Below are 17251 nucleotides of genomic sequence, written 5' to 3'. Positions count from 1 at the left end.
CGCTCTGTCATATTGCAAAACCTGGTCAGAAATGGTTCAACAAGCCAGGAAGCTTCCACCTCCTCTGAACCCAAAAGAGCTTCTGCGGGATGTGCTGGAACAAACTCGATTCATGTGGGTCTGCAACCCACAGAACCCAAAGGATCAGCTGCAGACGTCATACGCAAACGCCCACAGTGGACTCATACCCACGCCCCAAAAGGGTCGGGGTCCTTTAAGTGGCACAGGGGCAATCCACGGAAGATTAGGCAGGTGGTTTTAATGTTGTGGCTGGTCAGTGTTCCTTGTGGCTAGGCAGAATTTTACAGCGGTACAAATATGTCTTAGATTTGGTTAAATACTGGGTGCTAAAATGGCTTTCTGATATGTGTCACATGATAATTAGCATATCTTTCCCTGCACACTGTGTGGCGGATCAAGGCAGCCACCTATACACCTTTACATATGTATTACACTACAAGATCTGTAGGCTGCAATATGATGGTGAGTAATTTATCAGGAAATTCTTTTTACATCAGAGAGCTGTCAGATAACAGGCATCCCAGTACAAAAGGCTGACAGAATTATCTCTCACACACACACACACACACACAGATTCACACTCACACACACACAAACGTCAGTAAAAAGACTTGAAAACAGCAGATCCAGTAAATGATGGAGCAGGCTGCTCATTTAAGGACTGAAATGCCTCTTTTCACAGTTTGATTCGTTTACAGGTTGGCCCAAATTATTGCGGAAGCCAGTTATAGCGCTGCGTGAAGGCATTCAGTGCACGTAGATATAAAAAGCAATCCCCTTTGACCGCCTTTGTACTCTCTCACTTGGCTTTCTTAGTATGAGAACAACTATCCTTTGACAGGAAAGTTCCTGTCGGCGTGTGTGAGTGTGTGTGTATGTGTGTGTGAGTGCGCGCACATATATGCGACTGTGTGTGAAAACCCAAGCTGGTGAACCACTTCTGGTAAGTTAAATAGAAGTGGGCTTCACTTGCTGGTGTCATCGCTACATTGCTGTGAAACAGACAGTAAATAATGAGGTTGAGTGAGACGCTTCTCACTCCTGAATTCAGATGAAAGTTTGAGGGGCTTGAATGACTAATTAGGAGATTAACTTAGCATGTATTATGACTGTAACCCCTCTCACTGTAAGAAATTTGAATACGAAAATAATATTATCTTAGTTTTGTGTTAAGTATTTGATATTGTTGGTTTGTACGCTGTAATGAAATTGCTTTAGAAATCGAAACAGTAACTTCGAAGTTGCACATGCTTATTTAAAAGTTTAACAACATCGATAATCTGATTTTGAGTCTCTTTAAGAAGCGGTCATCTGGAACAGAGTGGCCATCAGGATTCGGCACTGTTATCAAAATGTACATGGCTGCATTGAGTACAGCATGATGAACTTGCTGTTCTGATGAATGAATCAATGGGTGGGGAACCACCGTTGAACCACTGAACCCACTGAACGTAAATTAGCAAGTTGTCTAGATTCCCTCTTTCTGTATATATAGCTCCCGTTTGCTGGTGCACAACATTCAGACTTTGATGATAATGGCAACAGCTATATTATTATACCATGGCATCTGTTTCTATGCACGTCTCTTTCTTTTCCAGGAAGCAATGGAGTTCAGAAGTGCTGAGTTCAATGATCATCAGTGACAGTGAGTGCATCAAAAATGCGCTTTTGGCGCCTACACAGTTTCACCAAGACTCGCAACATTGATCTCTAGTAAACACGCAATTAGATAGACTGTCCTCCCCCTTTGTGTGTCTCTTTGGTAAACATTTCTCATAATGAAGGTGCTCTCGGTTGCATGGCAGTTAAACTTCTGAGGTCTAAGTCATCATCGGTGATGACCCCAAGCCTTTACTCTAACCCTAACTCTCACCACTACTCAGAATATTTCATTTTTGTTTTTATTAAATTGTTCCCTCACGTTTTAGAAATCAGGGGACAATGAAAATCACACACAAATCAAAAACTTTTAAAATTGCATTTATGTAAAATACAACACACAAACAGATTTCCAAGATATCCTGGAAATCTGTTTCCTGGGTATGCTGTTTGGGTTTCAAACTTTTTTCTATATCAGTAACATAATCTAACATTAGCAACACTAACTCTGCCCTGAAAGATAAACATAGCTACCATTTCTCATTTAAATTACCTGCTGGGAAATTGTGTAGGCTGAAGTGAGGCTCTCACCTCAAACCAATACCACAGCTTCTCATTTGACATCCCGAGAGTAAATAACCAAGTCATTTACCCGCTACTGTGATTAATGTTATGATCAACCATCATGTGAATGAGTTCTCTTTCTCACAGGTCAACATATATTTTAGCTCTTTCTTAATTTCACAGGAGCGATTTGCTCCTGTGAAATCGCATGCGCACAAATCCATAAGGCACAGATAAATTCATGCCCACAGATGAAGCCTTAACATGATGAAAATAAATCACAGCCCTGCTCCTGCTCTCAATAATAATGTTAATTACAGTAATCTAAAATCCAAGATAGACATGCAACAGCATACTGTGTCACAAGTACATGAAGTAAGTTACTCACTACAAAGGAAAGCTATGTAAGAGCTTATTGATAGAAAGACATACCGTCTGCATTGAAACATTTTTGGAAATGATTGATTTTCTGCCAGAAGCTGTGACTGTATTCCCAGATATGCAACAGAGCTTTTAAATGGAAAACACAGATATGTAGCTTTCCTTAGTCTTCTGGTCATCTTGGAGGTTTGTGTCTGCAGAGAGACAAATTATTCCTCTCCCAAATTATTATATAATTATTATTATATTATATTATAATAGAGCTATTGCATGAATTGTCAGACAGGCTGTTCAGATGCTTGTAGTGATGGACTGTTTTTGCACAGAGTCACTTCCTTTTTTGAGTTTTAGGTGGGTTCCCTTGCAATTAAAATAAAACACTCTCTCAGCAAAGAAGTTTACATCACTCAGATCCTGTTGGATAAAAAACAATCAATAGTAAGCCTGCCTTAGCATAAAGACTGAAAACAGGAGGGAAAACCGCCATGCAACTACACTGAGTTGCAGTAAGACATCAAATTATATATCCACGGCAACTAAGACATGGCAAGCAGTTACAGCACTGCAATAAGGACTACTGCGTTATGACTTTGTTTATGACTTTTGAAAGTCATTTGTGACTTTTAAAGGTCAATAAAGTCCATAAAGCACCTGGAGTTTCTCATTGAATCATTAATATTTGTTCTCAAATGTATTTTGGGCTTGTGCGTCCTTTTGCTTGATTCCTGACCTGAACCCTTCCTTCAAAGCTTGCTGTTGCCACACTGGTACCACAGCTGACCCATTACTGCAACTTACTGGGGAAATGAAAATGTGGTGTACCCAAATCCTCCACACCCTGGCCCCCTGCCAGCTCACATTCACTTCTCCAAATTTCACACAAAGAGGAACTCTCGGTTGGTGTCAGACAGGAATCAAACATCCGCAATACACAGCATCTCTTCTCCCTGATCCAGCAGTTTAAAGAAAGCCTGAATCCCACTATAATTTCAGTTCAAATTTTATCTGACGATTGTATTGCCTTGTATTCACAATGACATGGGCGTATGTACTAAAGGTTAAGCCACTCTTTATGTCACAACAGTCTGAGTCTTTTAGTCATTTACAGTATGTCAGCCCTCCCTCATAGTTTCACAACAAAGGTTTGACGTGTCTTGTTTGGATGAGTTTGCGGAAAATGGAGTGTTTGACTTTTTGCTCACCTTTTTCATTTTAGCACTATTTTTAAGAAATCATTAATACAAGTCACGGACCATTTTGAGACAGTCTGTGTGTTTTGTTTCAATTGTTGCCATGTTTACTGCAGGAACAGGAACAGGGGTTATAAAGTCGGGGTTTTGTAATTAATCAAAAAGTCACAATTTTCCTTTAATGTTTGAGTCAATGACAGGGGAAATTTGCAGCTTTGCAAACAGAACCATGTTTGCAAAGCTGCTGAAGGACTGAAAATGATTAGATAAATTAGACATTTGTGATCATTATAGGATGTGTTTTATTGATTTTTGGCTAATTTCTCCCAAATTCCAGTATAAAGCTGATATTTGTGGTTTTGAATAAAATTTCTTTTAAATTGTTGAAGGAATTTTCATGTTAAAAAAAAGAAGAAAAAGAGCTGTTTGTGTTTCCTTTCACACTTGTGGCACAAAACAAGAAATGGACTTTATATTATGAAACCAGAGCGTTAAAACATTTTCATAACTGATCCACTGATTGTGCCAGACATTCGTCCTCTCACTACACCTCAATCAGGAAATCTCTAGAAAACTTCAAAGCTGCAGTCCGAAAATGACTTTTGGTTTATCTCTCTATTTGTGACAAAACTCCTGAGCTTTATGTTAGAGCTAATTAGAAAACATTAGCATGTTCCCACTAAAAGTTAGATTGTGAACATTAACGAGTTAACGCGTAACACTGTCATTGTTCATGTTGTTATGTAGCATTTAGGACACACTCCGCGTAGCGCCTCAAGAAGCTGCCAGCAAGGCAATATACTCGAGTTCTGGTATTAGGTAACAGATCAGTAAGCAATCATTAATAATGGATTGACATTGATATTGCAGTCTCCAACTGCTTTGATTGAAAAGTGACGCATCAAACGATTCTGAAGCTCGTGGTTAACGTCACTGCACTCACAGTTCTCTTCCTACTGATGATAATTATGATATTTTCATCTTTTTGAAACAAAAAAGCAACAAGGAGCCAGCTCAATTAATAACCAAATGAGCATGTAAAATCAGATTAGATCTAATTGCCCCACTTCCTGCTGTTTGACTTTTTTATTTGAGACTGGCAGAATGACATGGAGTTAAAGCATCCGTGTAGATGGAAAGGAAGTGGGAAAGACAGCTCCATATGTGTTACGTCAGCCTGCGGGGACAGCTGGGTCTGACTGTCTTTTCCTGCCACGCTCATTTGGCCCCAGCAGTCATCATGCCTTGTGCTAAAGGTCTCTCATTGCTACAAGGCTACTTGGCACTATCTGGGAGCTAAAGATGAAAAATATGCTGATTAAACATGCATTCATTAAAGCGATTACATGCACAGGGCGGCTCAATTTCCCACGGGCAGCCAAATAATAATGAAGGGGAGGAAGAAGGAAAGTAAAGGGCTGTTGGTGTATGGAGGGGTTTAGTGCGGAGGGAAGGGTAGGGGGGTGGAAGAGAAATTGATTTAAAATGCGTTGATTTAAAATGACCCTCACAGTCTTTAAGGACTGACTAACAGTCCTTTGACTTATTATGCTGCGCGGGGCAGTGAGCTGTCCACTCCTTAAGGGGACAGCCAGCTTTTTTTGCCCTGACGAACACCCCCACCTTACTCACCACACCTACAGGCCCCTTCCAGGTCATTGAGCTTCCAGCATGGAGGACCTTGCCAAAAACACAGGAGAGATGTTAGTTCTAGTTCATTTACTTAAGCCGGGAAGTGTTTTAGTGCCTGAATAAGCTGTGTAGGAGAGAAGGACAGGAGGGAGTTAAAGTTGAGATCAAGGCCAAATGAACATCAGCAGCTTACAGGCATTTTTTCACTTTTGTCCTTTTTAAAGTTTTGTTTAAAGTCAAACAGACGCATAAAAGAAAATGGTCGGAAAAGACGCAATCAAACAGCATTTTCCTTCTGGCGAGAGAACATTTACACAAAAGAAAGGAATTCAAGCCATCACTTTTCCTGTTAATTCTTCCAAACAACCTGAATTTTGCAAATCAGACTCTCTAATTTCCTGTAAATATTGGCTCTAATGCTTCAATTATTGCACTTCATCTCATACTGTGGTTAAATGTCAGCAGTGCAGGCAATATCCAGATCGCTCAATTCTCAGTAAAAAAAATGTTTTGGAAGTCTGACTCAGAATTAAACTAATACAGGTGTCTCACTGACATTATAGACTTTCTTCTAAATGACACACTTTACAGCTGTGACAAATTTAATTACTTTCTCTTATGTGCTGTTAAGGACTCCTACCTCACTTCAGTGTCTCTGCTGGGTTCAGTCAGTGATGTGCTAATAGCCACTGACAAACCAAACAATCAGAAAAACCAGAAACTATCTTTATACAGTTTAGCCACAGCTTCTGTCGACGCTGATGTGGTTTATATCACCTATATGCTTCTTGGATGCTTTCATCCTTTACTGTTCTTAATTTTTGTGGCTGCTGCTTTTGTTCTTTGCCGTCCTATCTGTCAACCTGAATCACACCAGTGTTCAAAGAAAGTGACAGAATTGCATGTATGAGGTGTTTGCTCAGTAATTCTGTGAATTTCTGTCTATTGCCATACATAATCATATGCACGGGAGCAAGAAATGTTTCAGAACAGAACAACGATGCCAATTAGGGATGCCAAATAAGAAGCTTTATATGCTGTAAATATCCCAGCCAGAGAAAGCATTTTCATTTCCTTGATTAGATCAGGTATGAGATTCTCAGTCTCCTAATCTGCCAAAAAAAGAAAAGACAAAAAAACTCAACACAATAATATACATTAGATTATATCATATACAAAAATATTACCAGAAATAATCGCACCATTTACCATCTTATCTGAGGCAAACAGCTGTCAGTATCAAGCCATGAGTGAGAAGAGGTCACAATTTTGTGCTATCTCAAAGCAGTGACTATCGTGACTTTTAGTAAGTGGATGAGATCACTCTGAAAGTGGAACTGACCACTGACTGATACCTTGCCCTGTTTCCCTGAACTACTTCTGTTTCTCTGTTTCCCCTGGTGTTGTCCGCACTGACAGGCTGACCGCTGCATGATAGCTGACCAAACTTCAACTTAGACTCACATCATTTAAAAAAAAAGCAGGTGTAAAGTATTGAGGATAATAAAACAGTAAAAGTAACAGCAACACCTAGAATGCGGTAAGAGGCACAGCTGAATCAAGGTAACTTAGATCTGTTTTCAAGTAACTACTGCAATTTTCAACCGAGCCTGTCGCTGATGTGGACGCCGCATTCAGTGAATGCAATCTCATGAAATTTGTGTGGCCGCTAATCAGTACCAGGCATCCTTCAATCAGGAGGTGTGTGTTTTGGGTCCATTTAAAAAACAGAATCGGTAGCATTTTTGGATGGCTACGAACTTGGATCTTGAAATGAAACATTAAAATGGATATATTGTTTATTTTCCTTAATTTCTGCAGCAGTTTTAGGTCTTAAAATAGCCTCAGTAATATCAGTGTCTCTGTAGTCTGTAATTTGGCTTCGATCAAGTGGAAATAAAAATGCAAGTGCACTCTGGAGTTTTTCCACTCTTCCACTGGCCTCGTAATGGGGACTGGGAGGTTTATTGTATTCATTGTATCCAAATTCCCCCAAAAGTCTCTCAGCCATGGAGATCAGGGTTGTTCATTTTATTGCTGTGGAGATATTTCAGACTGAATTTGAGTATGTTCATTTTTCTTCTTGGAGGGTTTAAGGTTCACTAAACCAATTTTCCACATGAAGATCAGTTTTTTTCACCAGTATCTTCATGCATTGCTGTATTTGTGTATTTTGAGGAGCTCACAAAAGTCTGACAAATAACCCTGACAAATAACTGTGATAACATCAGGTTATCTCACAAGAGACTTAAAATAATAATCAGGTATTTTCAAACATGGTGTGTGTGGCTTGAATTGCAGAGGCAAAGAAAGATGTAGAAAATGTAGGATTCAGAAGTAGAGTTGTTCAGATTTATGGAGTTCTGTGAATTTCATTTCCAATAATTCCATTCTTGGAAATAAAAGTCAAAATATCTCACCTTGTGTTTTCTGTGCTTTCTACATTGAGTTTTCTTATTTAATCTGCCTTTTGTGATCAAATTACAGCACTAAAATGCTGAAGTAATTCTTTGAAACCACAAATGCAGACAAAATTGCTCAAATTGCCATCCAAAAGACCTGCAATTACCCAGCTATCAGCCACATTTTCCTTACTCACATGGCGCAGCCTGGCAGAAGTCTCTAATATTATACAAGATACCGAAAAGAAAAGTTTTAAACGATTAAAGAATGCAGCTAGACTTCTTCTGGTTCCGCCATAACGGAAACACATGTACACTCATGATCAAAACAGAATGTGACCTAAGGACAAGTGTAAGCAGAAGACAGAAAAAACAGAAGAAAAAATATGGATGTGCGTGTGCGCATGGCCTTCTGGGTCGTGATTCAGAAGTCATTACCATACGGGGGAGACAAAGACGTCTTTCTATCAAACAGGTGTTGGGGGCACGTGACGTGTCTTTAGACTGAAATACCTGAGAGGTTGTGTCATGTTTTTATGCTGCCATAGGAACACAGTAGGTTCAGAAGGCTACACTTACACTGTTAATTAAACATAAATAACACATGAGCAAGTAAACATGGTAAATTCAAAGTACCGAGCACTGAATTCAAGTTGGCTGACTATTATCTCCCTCAATCTTATGAGTGTAAGCCTTAAAGGTTGTTTATTACATCTTTTTGCTTTTTTTAATGCACTAATAGTTTGCTCTGATTCACCGAACATGTCCTCCCTTGCCAGACACCCGTTAGGCTTCGTGCGTTTTTGAAGACATCTCGCCCAAGAGTTACCCATCCGCTCCCTGCCTGCGGGGTAAAGCGGGGCAGCGACGAACCTCCTCCCCCTTCTCCTCCCACATCCCGCAGAGATGGAGCTGGAAGTGCGCCAGGATGGGATTGGCTTCCTGCTCCTGTCATTGAGGAACCGGTGCGCCAGGATAGCCAAATATGGACCGGCTGATATCAGTTTGTAGCACATGACTCAGCACCAGATTATATATCTTCACTGGTGGGATTACTGTTAAGGATGAAAGGCAAAGTGGCAGCGGTTTAGGTGTCCGAACAGAGCTGGAAAGCGCTCGTTGCCGTTTGTGGTTGGCTTTGAGTCGCTTTTGGGCTGTTGGTAACATTTCAAGTGACTTGTTAAAAATGACTATGAGTGTGAATGCTTGAGGGAGCCTATTTTATGTGTTTATGCTTACCTGGACTCAGTTTCCCCCGCGCCGAATACGTCTTGTCGTGTTTACAGTCCATTTTTCCTGGAAGCTGCGTCAAGTCAAGATCAGACGGAGACAATACAGAAACAGCCAATCAGAGCGTCTTCTGGAGGGCTTATATAAATACAGCAGAGCGCGTCAGCCGCCTGTCATTAACAAGGAAACACAAGTGGAGCGCACACTTGTAGAAGAACAGACTCTCCTTCTCACGAGTGGAATGAAAACATCTGAGTTAGTCACTGGACTCCGCTTTGATTCCAACTAAAGGTACAAATCGACGACTTGGTACAGTACAGTTCCACTATTTGGAAGTTTTGCTCTGTTTTGATAGCTTTGGTCTTCAGTATAGTAATACAGCGGGACTTTTGTGCTGGAGATTGACTCATTTTGGGACACTGAAGCCTCGGTGTCCGAGCAACATCTTTTGCAGCGCACTCTTGTATTTGACTGTCTGATTTGAAATATGTCCACAATAATGGAACAGCCTTTTTATGACGACTCGTTTCTCTCTGCTTATGGCCATCCAGGCGCAGCCCTGCAGGACTACAAGCTGCTTAAGCAGAATATGAACTTGAACTTCTCCGATACATATCGGAACTCAAACTTCAAGTCACAGCACCTGCGCGCCGACAGTGATTTCTATCCAGCAGGGACGGCAGAAGTGGGCTCTTTGAAGCTCGCCTCTCCTGAATTAGAGCGACTGATCGTCCAGAGCAGCAACGGGGTCATCACTACGCCGACACCTGCTCAGTACCTGTATAACCGCGGGATCACGGAGGAGCAGGAGGGCTTTGCCGAAGGTTTTGTTAAAGCGTTGGACGACCTACACAAGATGAACCAGATGGCTCCTCCAAACGTGTCCATCGGCACAGGCGGGGTTGCCTGCTCGGCTCCAGTCTCGGTGTTCGGCTCATCCATGCAACCGGAGCCGCTTGAGTATACAACCCTGAGCAGCTGCACCACGAACCCCAGCCTGACCTCTGCTGCCAGCTATCCCTCCACCACCATCAGCTACCTGCCTCATCACCAGTACCACCAGCATCCTCAAGCCGTTGCGCACGGATCACACCACTTCCAGCACTCACTGGCCGGGGCCGGCATCCACCCTCAGCGGTTCGGAGGGATGAAAGAGGAGCCCCAGACAGTCCCCGACATGCAGAGCAGCGACAACAGCTCTCCGCCCATGTCCCCTGTCGACATGGAGAATCAGGAGCGGATAAAAGCGGAGCGCAAGCGGCTGAGGAACCGGCTCGCAGCCTCAAAGTGTCGGAGGCGCAAATTGGAGCGCATCGCCCGTCTCGAAGACAAGGTTAAAGTGTTGAAAAATGACAACGCTGGACTGTCAAGCACGGCTTCTCTACTGCGGGAACAGGTGGCCCAACTCAAACAGAAAGTCATGACGCATGTGAGCAGTGGCTGCCAGCTCATGCTAGCACCCAAAGTAAAGTCTTATTGAAGAAATAATGCACTTATTAAAACACTGGACAGTACCTGGACTGACAACCCAACCTGGTCTTTATACGTTTTTAGTATGAAAACTGGATTATTGTGATTTCTGCCGTCTAAAGAAACATCACCCATACACAGAAATAATACGAGACTAAAACACTTAGGGCATTTTTGAATAAGTTTTTGAAAGTGTCGTCTTGGCGTTTCCTGTTTACATTTTCTTTAATTGCTATTTGTGATGCTTTTTATGTAAGTTATTTGTGTTAGAGTTAACCTCATGGACCATTCTTGTTGTTTTTTGGTTTTTTTTTTTTTTTACCTGTATAGTAAATATTTAAGTAAATGACATTATGAAATTAAGAAACGTGTTGCTTTGTTTTTGAGGTCGTGTATTTTTTTTTAAGTGCCACTTCAACAATTATTGTATTTCTCGTGAACATTAAACCACACCGCTGTCTCTGATCAGCAGTGAAGTTTACAACACCAGAAGTTGGTTGACGTTGGAGACGTCCCAGCGTAGGATTTTTCCCTTACTGACGCACAAGCGTCAGTCCATATATGGTGCATGTTGCTGTCAAACGTCACATCACGATAGGTTTCCGGGAACTCCCTCCCACATTGCCCGTCAGAAGGGCTGCGCGCTCCCCTTTACACCACAGTGTGTGTGTGTAATTGAAAAGGTTTGTCAATGAGTGGTTTATTCGCGTTAAGGGAGTTTCCCCATTCTGCTTTCATTTTCCCAAAACAAGCCGTGAGAACACTAGGTGAGGAAAAATGGTTAAAAAAAAAAAGTTCCAGATAAACATGTTAGACTGATTACTGAGAGCTAGTTTGAGTTACAAGAATCGGCTCGCGTAAAACTGAGAAAATGTTCCAGTAAGCCGAGAACATTTGGTAAAACAAGCAGGATTGTGTACTGGAGCGTTGTTCTCTGAATTAGTAAATAAGACAAATGTTATCAGGAAATCGGAAATATTAAACAGTGAGATATCAAAAATGTTTGTGGAACTGTGAAATGCAGGTTGTGGTTAGGACGGTCATTATCATATAATCATATCCAGTAATCTTTCCCAATGTGCTTCAGTACCATTTGGCAATAACAGGCTGTTGTGCTGAGTCAAACACAGCAACTCCAATATTAACCAACTCTTGGCAGCGTCGTGACGCACTCAGATCTTCTGCCAGGTACAGGAGCCAAGAATGATACACCACAATAAAAAACACAAATAAGAGGTTTATTCCAAGAACTTTAAGTTCTCAGTCACCAAGGGAAAAAAAAAAAAAAAAAAAAAAAAAAAAGCCAAGAGTAGCTTTAGAAGAGTTCTGCCGCCACCTAGTGGTTGCAAGTGGACAGGCATTCACATTTTGATTTAAAACAAACAACAAAAAAAAAAAAAAAACAAACAAACAAAAAACAACAACCCCAAAATAAACCACACACACACACTTGATCATAACTTTCCTCCATGTTTTAATAAAGATGGTAGCAAATTATTATCAACAGCCAAACAAATTTCAGTGCTTTCTTTGAAAAAGGAACAACAAAACTATACTTTCAGTGATCAAGACGATGAGGTTACCCAAAAGTTTGTACACTGGACATGGAAAAAAAAAACAAACATTTCCTTCCCCCCCTACATGAAGCTGAGGTGTGTTTTAACAGGTTAGTCTGGACGTGATGATACTGCTTTATAGGCATCCCTCTCATCTGAGGTCAAGTGCTATGTTGAGGAAAACAGCCGAGTAGGAGACGTTCACATTTACTGCTTGGAGAAGAATGCTTTGCTCTTCTCGACGTCGGGGACGATCGTGTCGCTCCCGGGTTTCCAGCCAGCAGGACACACTGCGTGAAGTGGCAGGAGGGACAAAGTTTACTTTAAGCTGACATTTATACACACTGAACTTGGTATAATCTAAAGGACAAAGTACATATGTGACTGGTTGGGAAACAAAGGAAGGACTAAACCGCCAAATCTAGCCACAGCTACGCAGTCAATTTTACCAATCAGCTATTTCCATTTTAAGTGTGTGATGTGCAGTTTAGAGCATCTGAAGTTACAGGTAAAATTAATGACATGCATTTGGGTTATTTTTATGACAAATGCATGATTAATAAGTTATACCACTAAACCTGAGCACCAGTGTATGCTGAGTAAACACGGATGAACTGAGGGAAGGTACGGCAGTTTACTCACCCTCTCCATATTTGTCTGTGTGCTTGAAGGCTTGAACCAGGCGCAGAGTCTCGTCCACAGAACGACCCACAGGCAAGTCGTTAATGGTGATCTGCCTCAAGACGCCCTTGTCGTCAATCACAAAGAGACCCCTGAAATTCACAAGATGTTGCAGTTTTTACAAATACTTTAAAGTATCAGTAGACTAAGCTGCTTTTTAACAATAACCAGTGGGTTTTTATTAAAATAATTTTATATTAAAAGGGCATTTAACTGACCTGAATGAGATGCCCTCATCTTCCTTCAGCACACCATACTCTTTGGAGATGGACTTGCTGAGGTCCGATACCAGGGGGATTTTCATGTTACCCAGACCTCCCTGTTTTCTTGGTGTGTTGACCCTGAAGAGAGAGAGGGAAAAAAACCCCAAAAACAAACATTTTTTTTAAAAATTTTTTTTATTATAAACAAGTACAAAACATGTAATGTCCATAGGGAAGGTCTCCTGGTTGATAAACCTTGCGTTTGCCCCGCCACCCCTTTGACCTTGTAGTTCTCTGAAATGGGGGAGTCATTTAACACGCCGTTAGAGATAAGATACAGGTGGTGTCTGAGAGGATAACATATCAGTTGTTCAACTTTATGAGGACACACTGCATTCAGAGGTTCTCCACAATGCTTCAAAAGACAGTCTGACAAACACCAAGTAGCAAAATAATAATGTGGTGAAAACTCTCCTCATACTGCAGTTTTATGTAGTTTACAGGTGTCTCACTTCTGGTCTCTGCTGCCCGTTGTGAGATTCAACACTCTGAGGTCAACTAAACCATCTTCAGCGAAGATACCACTTTCCTCTGCTACTGGTTAGCTTTGACCCTGAAATATCTTTCTAACCTTAACTGGCCAATCAAACAGAGTAGCACAGGGCCTAATAGAGCAGGCAAAGATGACGGTGAGGAGTCAGGTTGGGTTTAAATTCAATATCACCTAAAGTTTTGAAACGCAAATCAATATTTGTCAGTCTGCATATATCCACTTATGTAATATTAGTTGGCTACACACATTCCTTACAGGTAGTAATACAGCTTTTCTTGCACGTGCTCTGGTTACGTGCCAGATTACCTATTGCAATTTTATCCTCTCTGGTATACGGCACAAACCTCTCCAGACTTCATCTTGTTCATGCAGCTGCTGTGTCATTACCAGAACATGCTCCAACATATTACTCCCATCCTATAACAACTTCATCGGCTTTCTGTACAATGCCACATTATTTCAAGATTCTGCTTGTCTCCATAACCTTATACATCCATCTGTCTCTGATCTACATACGTTCCCATACTCAGTTCTTCCTCCTTCATTGCTCTCACCACCTGCTTCAGAACTTTCACCCAAATTGCTTCTCATTTTTAGAACTTGCCTGCACCACAGTCACAATATCGATTCTCCCCATCTTTAAAAGACGTTTTTATTAAAGCCTGCCCATTGTTGACTTTTTAAAAATCTATGACACATTGATTTTAATGTCTTGAAAGGCATCTACGGTATTAAATTCAATAAAATGATAAAGTGTCTCACAGACTGACAAAACTAATTGTTCAGTATATTTAATAGCAAATATGTTGTGTAGAATTCTAACTATGAGCTTTAGCAGTTAACTGTTGGTTATAATATAAACTCATTTTGCTTCAGATTGATGAATGGAGGTTTTACAGCTTATTCAATCTCTTCTCATTGAAAAAAAAAAAACACTAAATATATTATATACACTTTTTTTAAAGTAATGAATCCGATCAGGTGAGTGAGGAAACATACCAACTGATCTTCCTAATCAAATATAATGCATTTAAACTTTAACACAACATTCCAAATGAAGACCTGTGCAGGTTGTGTAATGCCGCATGTCTTCTTATGCCTTCTAGAAGCTGCTGTATGCTGCCCTTATCAACACGTTGCAGATAAACTGGGTTGGGCACTCCTTCACAGCAGCCAAAATCCTTCACCCTTAACTGTCTAAACAGAAACGGCCAACCGAGGATAGTTTGATGGACCTTGTATAAACGTCTGATAAGTTCAGCCTAAGACGGCCTCGCTATAAAAACAGCAAGACAGACAAGTGCACAGAACAGCTTTCGCTTAACTGTTTTGTTAAGTAGATTTTCAAATGCACATGTGAAGATTCACTAAAGTCACCTCTTCCCAGTTAGTTTAAAATTACAAGAGTCAGCAATACAGTTCACCTGCGAAGATAATCACTGTAATACAGGTAAAAAGCCTTTTGTTGAAGTTCTGCTTAATCCACCTGCTAACATGTGAGCAGTGTGGATGTTATTATTGGTAAAGAGCTCAGGAAGTAGTCAAATTCCCACAAATGCTCATTATGTTTCATTATCCGTGAGTTCTTACCATGCCAAGTGAGAGAAGTGAGAGTCCACGGAGCAGCCAATAACCTCACAGCCGATGTTGCGGAACTCCTCTACCCTGTCGCTGAAGGCCACAATTTCAGTGGGGCACACAAATGTGAAATCCAGGGGGTAGAAAAAGAAAACTACATATTTCCCTGCAGCACAACAGGAGGAAATAAAAACAATGTTAAGTATTAATTCTAGTCGAATAAGCTGTTAGTGTATAGGCTTATAAAAGCCAGAATGAGCCAATTAGAACAGATGTAGCTACAAACCTTTGTAGTCTAACAGCTGGATGTCCTTGAACTGTCCATCAACTACAGCTGTGGCTTTGAAGTTTGGGGCAGGGAAGCCAATCTTAGCGTTTCCAGCAGACATGGTGTTTGAGACAAATGACTGAAAGAGAAACAGCACAAACAGTTACCAGAAAACTTCTAATGCTTGCAGACCACCACAGATAAATTCAGCTGGGTGGTGCCTGAGATGAAGCTCTGATAAACAAAAAATATGAGATTTAGACTGGAAAAAGAAAAATAAATGCGGTGAGGTTCAATCCAAGAGCCAGGTTTTACAGCTCTTAGGAGGCCCAGAGGTTCAAAGATTTGGTAACTTAAGCAGACCCAGATAGTGTCACATGCAAGTCATGTTCAGCCTGCAGGGAACAATGGCCTATTAGCAAGGTTACATAACCATGATACGCACAAACCAACGGCAGGGTTCTCGCTGTGCCTATAAAGACGATTTCCGAGGATTATTGCGCGGTCAGCTACTTTGGATAGTTATTGCCTGTATGCAAAATTAATGTGCAAATAAACGATAAACTTGCAAATAAGATACGCTGTACTAATCAAATAGCAGTCGGTATTAATCCAAAGGCCTATGCTTTTCAGTGATGTATGAATAAATCTGGATTATTTCTCCCTCGTCACAATTTATACGAAGAAACGCTAACAATCGTCAAGGAACTGTGCTTGGTTTTAAAGAGATAAATGCACGTAATGGGTCAAAGTTCAGTCATAAAAGTTAAGCTTTTAATGTTTAAATTTCGTTTTCGAAATGAAACAGAAAAAGCTGTAGTAGAACAGAGCGGAGAGGAAGTGAGTAGTGCATCCTGCAAGCTGCAGCACAGGAACAAAGAAAGAAAACATGGCCAAACACTTCATGAAGGAGCCAGCCGCTCACCCGCCTGACAGGCTAGCTTAATGTTAGCTTTACGTACGAAACTGCTTTCTTTAGTTTCGGTTTGTTTCAGAGGAAATACAAAGTCGAGTTTACAGACACGCTGTAAACTTCTGACGAATACCATAAACATCCTACTCACCTGTCTTGACGTAAAGCGCGAAAGAAGTTGGAAGCTGCAGGCTGCAAGAGAATAGAGGAGTCAAAGTGGAAAAGCGAGCGTGAGATAAGTACGCAGAGACGGCTGAGGCCACCCGGAAGTAAAAATCAATCCCTTCAGAGTAAAAGTTAAGATAAAAACGACTAAAAGTTAAGATTAGCTGTTTCTAAATATGTATATCTCTGATATAAGATCATATTTTCTAAGTACACCGTGTAAACACTGTCACATGAACAAAAATGCAGGGATGTCGTAGTGAGGGAAAAGTGTGACTGGCTTCTTGGGGCCCCAGTGTTAATGTCAGGGTCAATGACAATGTCAGTTTTATATATAGAGCTCAATTATTACTTGTAAATTCAATGTTCTTAAAATAAAGATAAAAACAAAAAACAAAAATGATGTATGTCTACAACACCTTAGGGCCGGAGTGTCAAGGCTTTGGAAAATGTGAAGATGGAAAAACATTTTGGTTGTTTAACTGTATTTTCACAAGTTTTACAGCTTTTTCTATTTCATGGCCATTTTTACTTGAGACATTAAATATAGACTTATGAATTATAAACTTTTTAAAAATATTCAATATAAATAACAAAGATCACAATGGTTTTTCAGCCTAACCACCAACCGGCAATACTGTTTTGATTAAAAAGTCCGAGAAACTAACAATAATTCAGACTTCTGGCTTGGATGAAAATAATCCATTCCTAAAACCAAAACCAAAAGTCCAAAACAATCCTTGTTTACAAGATTCACTTTGCAAAGTAATCCAGTACCCTTTAGCAAGCTAGTTCTGGCACCTCTAGATTAGATTGATGTGCATGTATATGCGCATGTAAGTACA

At 40.7% G+C, this 17251-nt stretch overlaps 2 protein-coding genes across 2 annotated transcripts; one reads left to right on the top strand and one right to left on the bottom strand.

The window, feature by feature from the left end:
- The first annotated feature begins 8843 nt into the window (after positions 1-8843).
- LOC120716859 (transcription factor jun-B-like) lies at positions 8844-12096 on the top strand. Its single transcript, XM_040004522.1, has one exon. It carries the CDS (start codon positions 9507-9509, stop codon positions 10497-10499), a length of 993 nt encoding a protein of 330 aa, XP_039860456.1. The 5' UTR covers positions 8844-9506; the 3' UTR covers positions 10500-12096.
- On the bottom strand, positions 11947-16529 carry prdx2 (peroxiredoxin 2). Its single transcript, XM_040004523.1, has 6 exons — positions 16393-16529; positions 15347-15467; positions 15073-15226; positions 12945-13067; positions 12688-12818; positions 11947-12335 (listed from the first exon to the last, which is right to left on the bottom strand). The coding sequence occupies exons 2-6, from the start codon at positions 15447-15449 to the stop codon at positions 12253-12255; spliced, it is 594 nt and encodes a 197-aa protein (XP_039860457.1). The 5' UTR covers positions 15450-15467; positions 16393-16529; the 3' UTR covers positions 11947-12252.
- Between the last annotated feature and the right edge of the window lie 722 nt (positions 16530-17251).

Source organism: Simochromis diagramma, unplaced genomic scaffold (assembly GCF_900408965.1).
Source record: "Simochromis diagramma unplaced genomic scaffold, fSimDia1.1 OVJJ01000487.1, whole genome shotgun sequence".
Lineage (NCBI taxonomy): Eukaryota > Metazoa > Chordata > Actinopteri > Cichliformes > Cichlidae > Simochromis > Simochromis diagramma.
This window is presented reverse-complemented; position numbering and strand designations above follow the sequence as displayed.

Bases quoted from the DNA above. Each gene is read 5' to 3' on its own strand.
- LOC120716859 (XM_040004522.1), top strand. From the start codon at position 9,507: ATGTCCACAATAATGGAACAGCCTTTTTATGACGACTCGTTTCTCTCT.
- prdx2 (XM_040004523.1), bottom strand. From the start codon at position 15,449: ATGTCTGCTGGAAACGCTAAGATTGGCTTCCCTGCCCCAAACTTCAAA. The intron at 13,068-15,072 runs GTAAGAACTCAC...CTCTCTCTTCAG, and splicing joins CACTTCTCTCACTTGGCATG to GGTCAACACACCAAGAAAAC. The intron at 12,819-12,944 runs GTCAGTTAAATG...TGTGAATTTCAG, and splicing joins GATGAGGGCATCTCATTCAG to GGGTCTCTTTGTGATTGACG.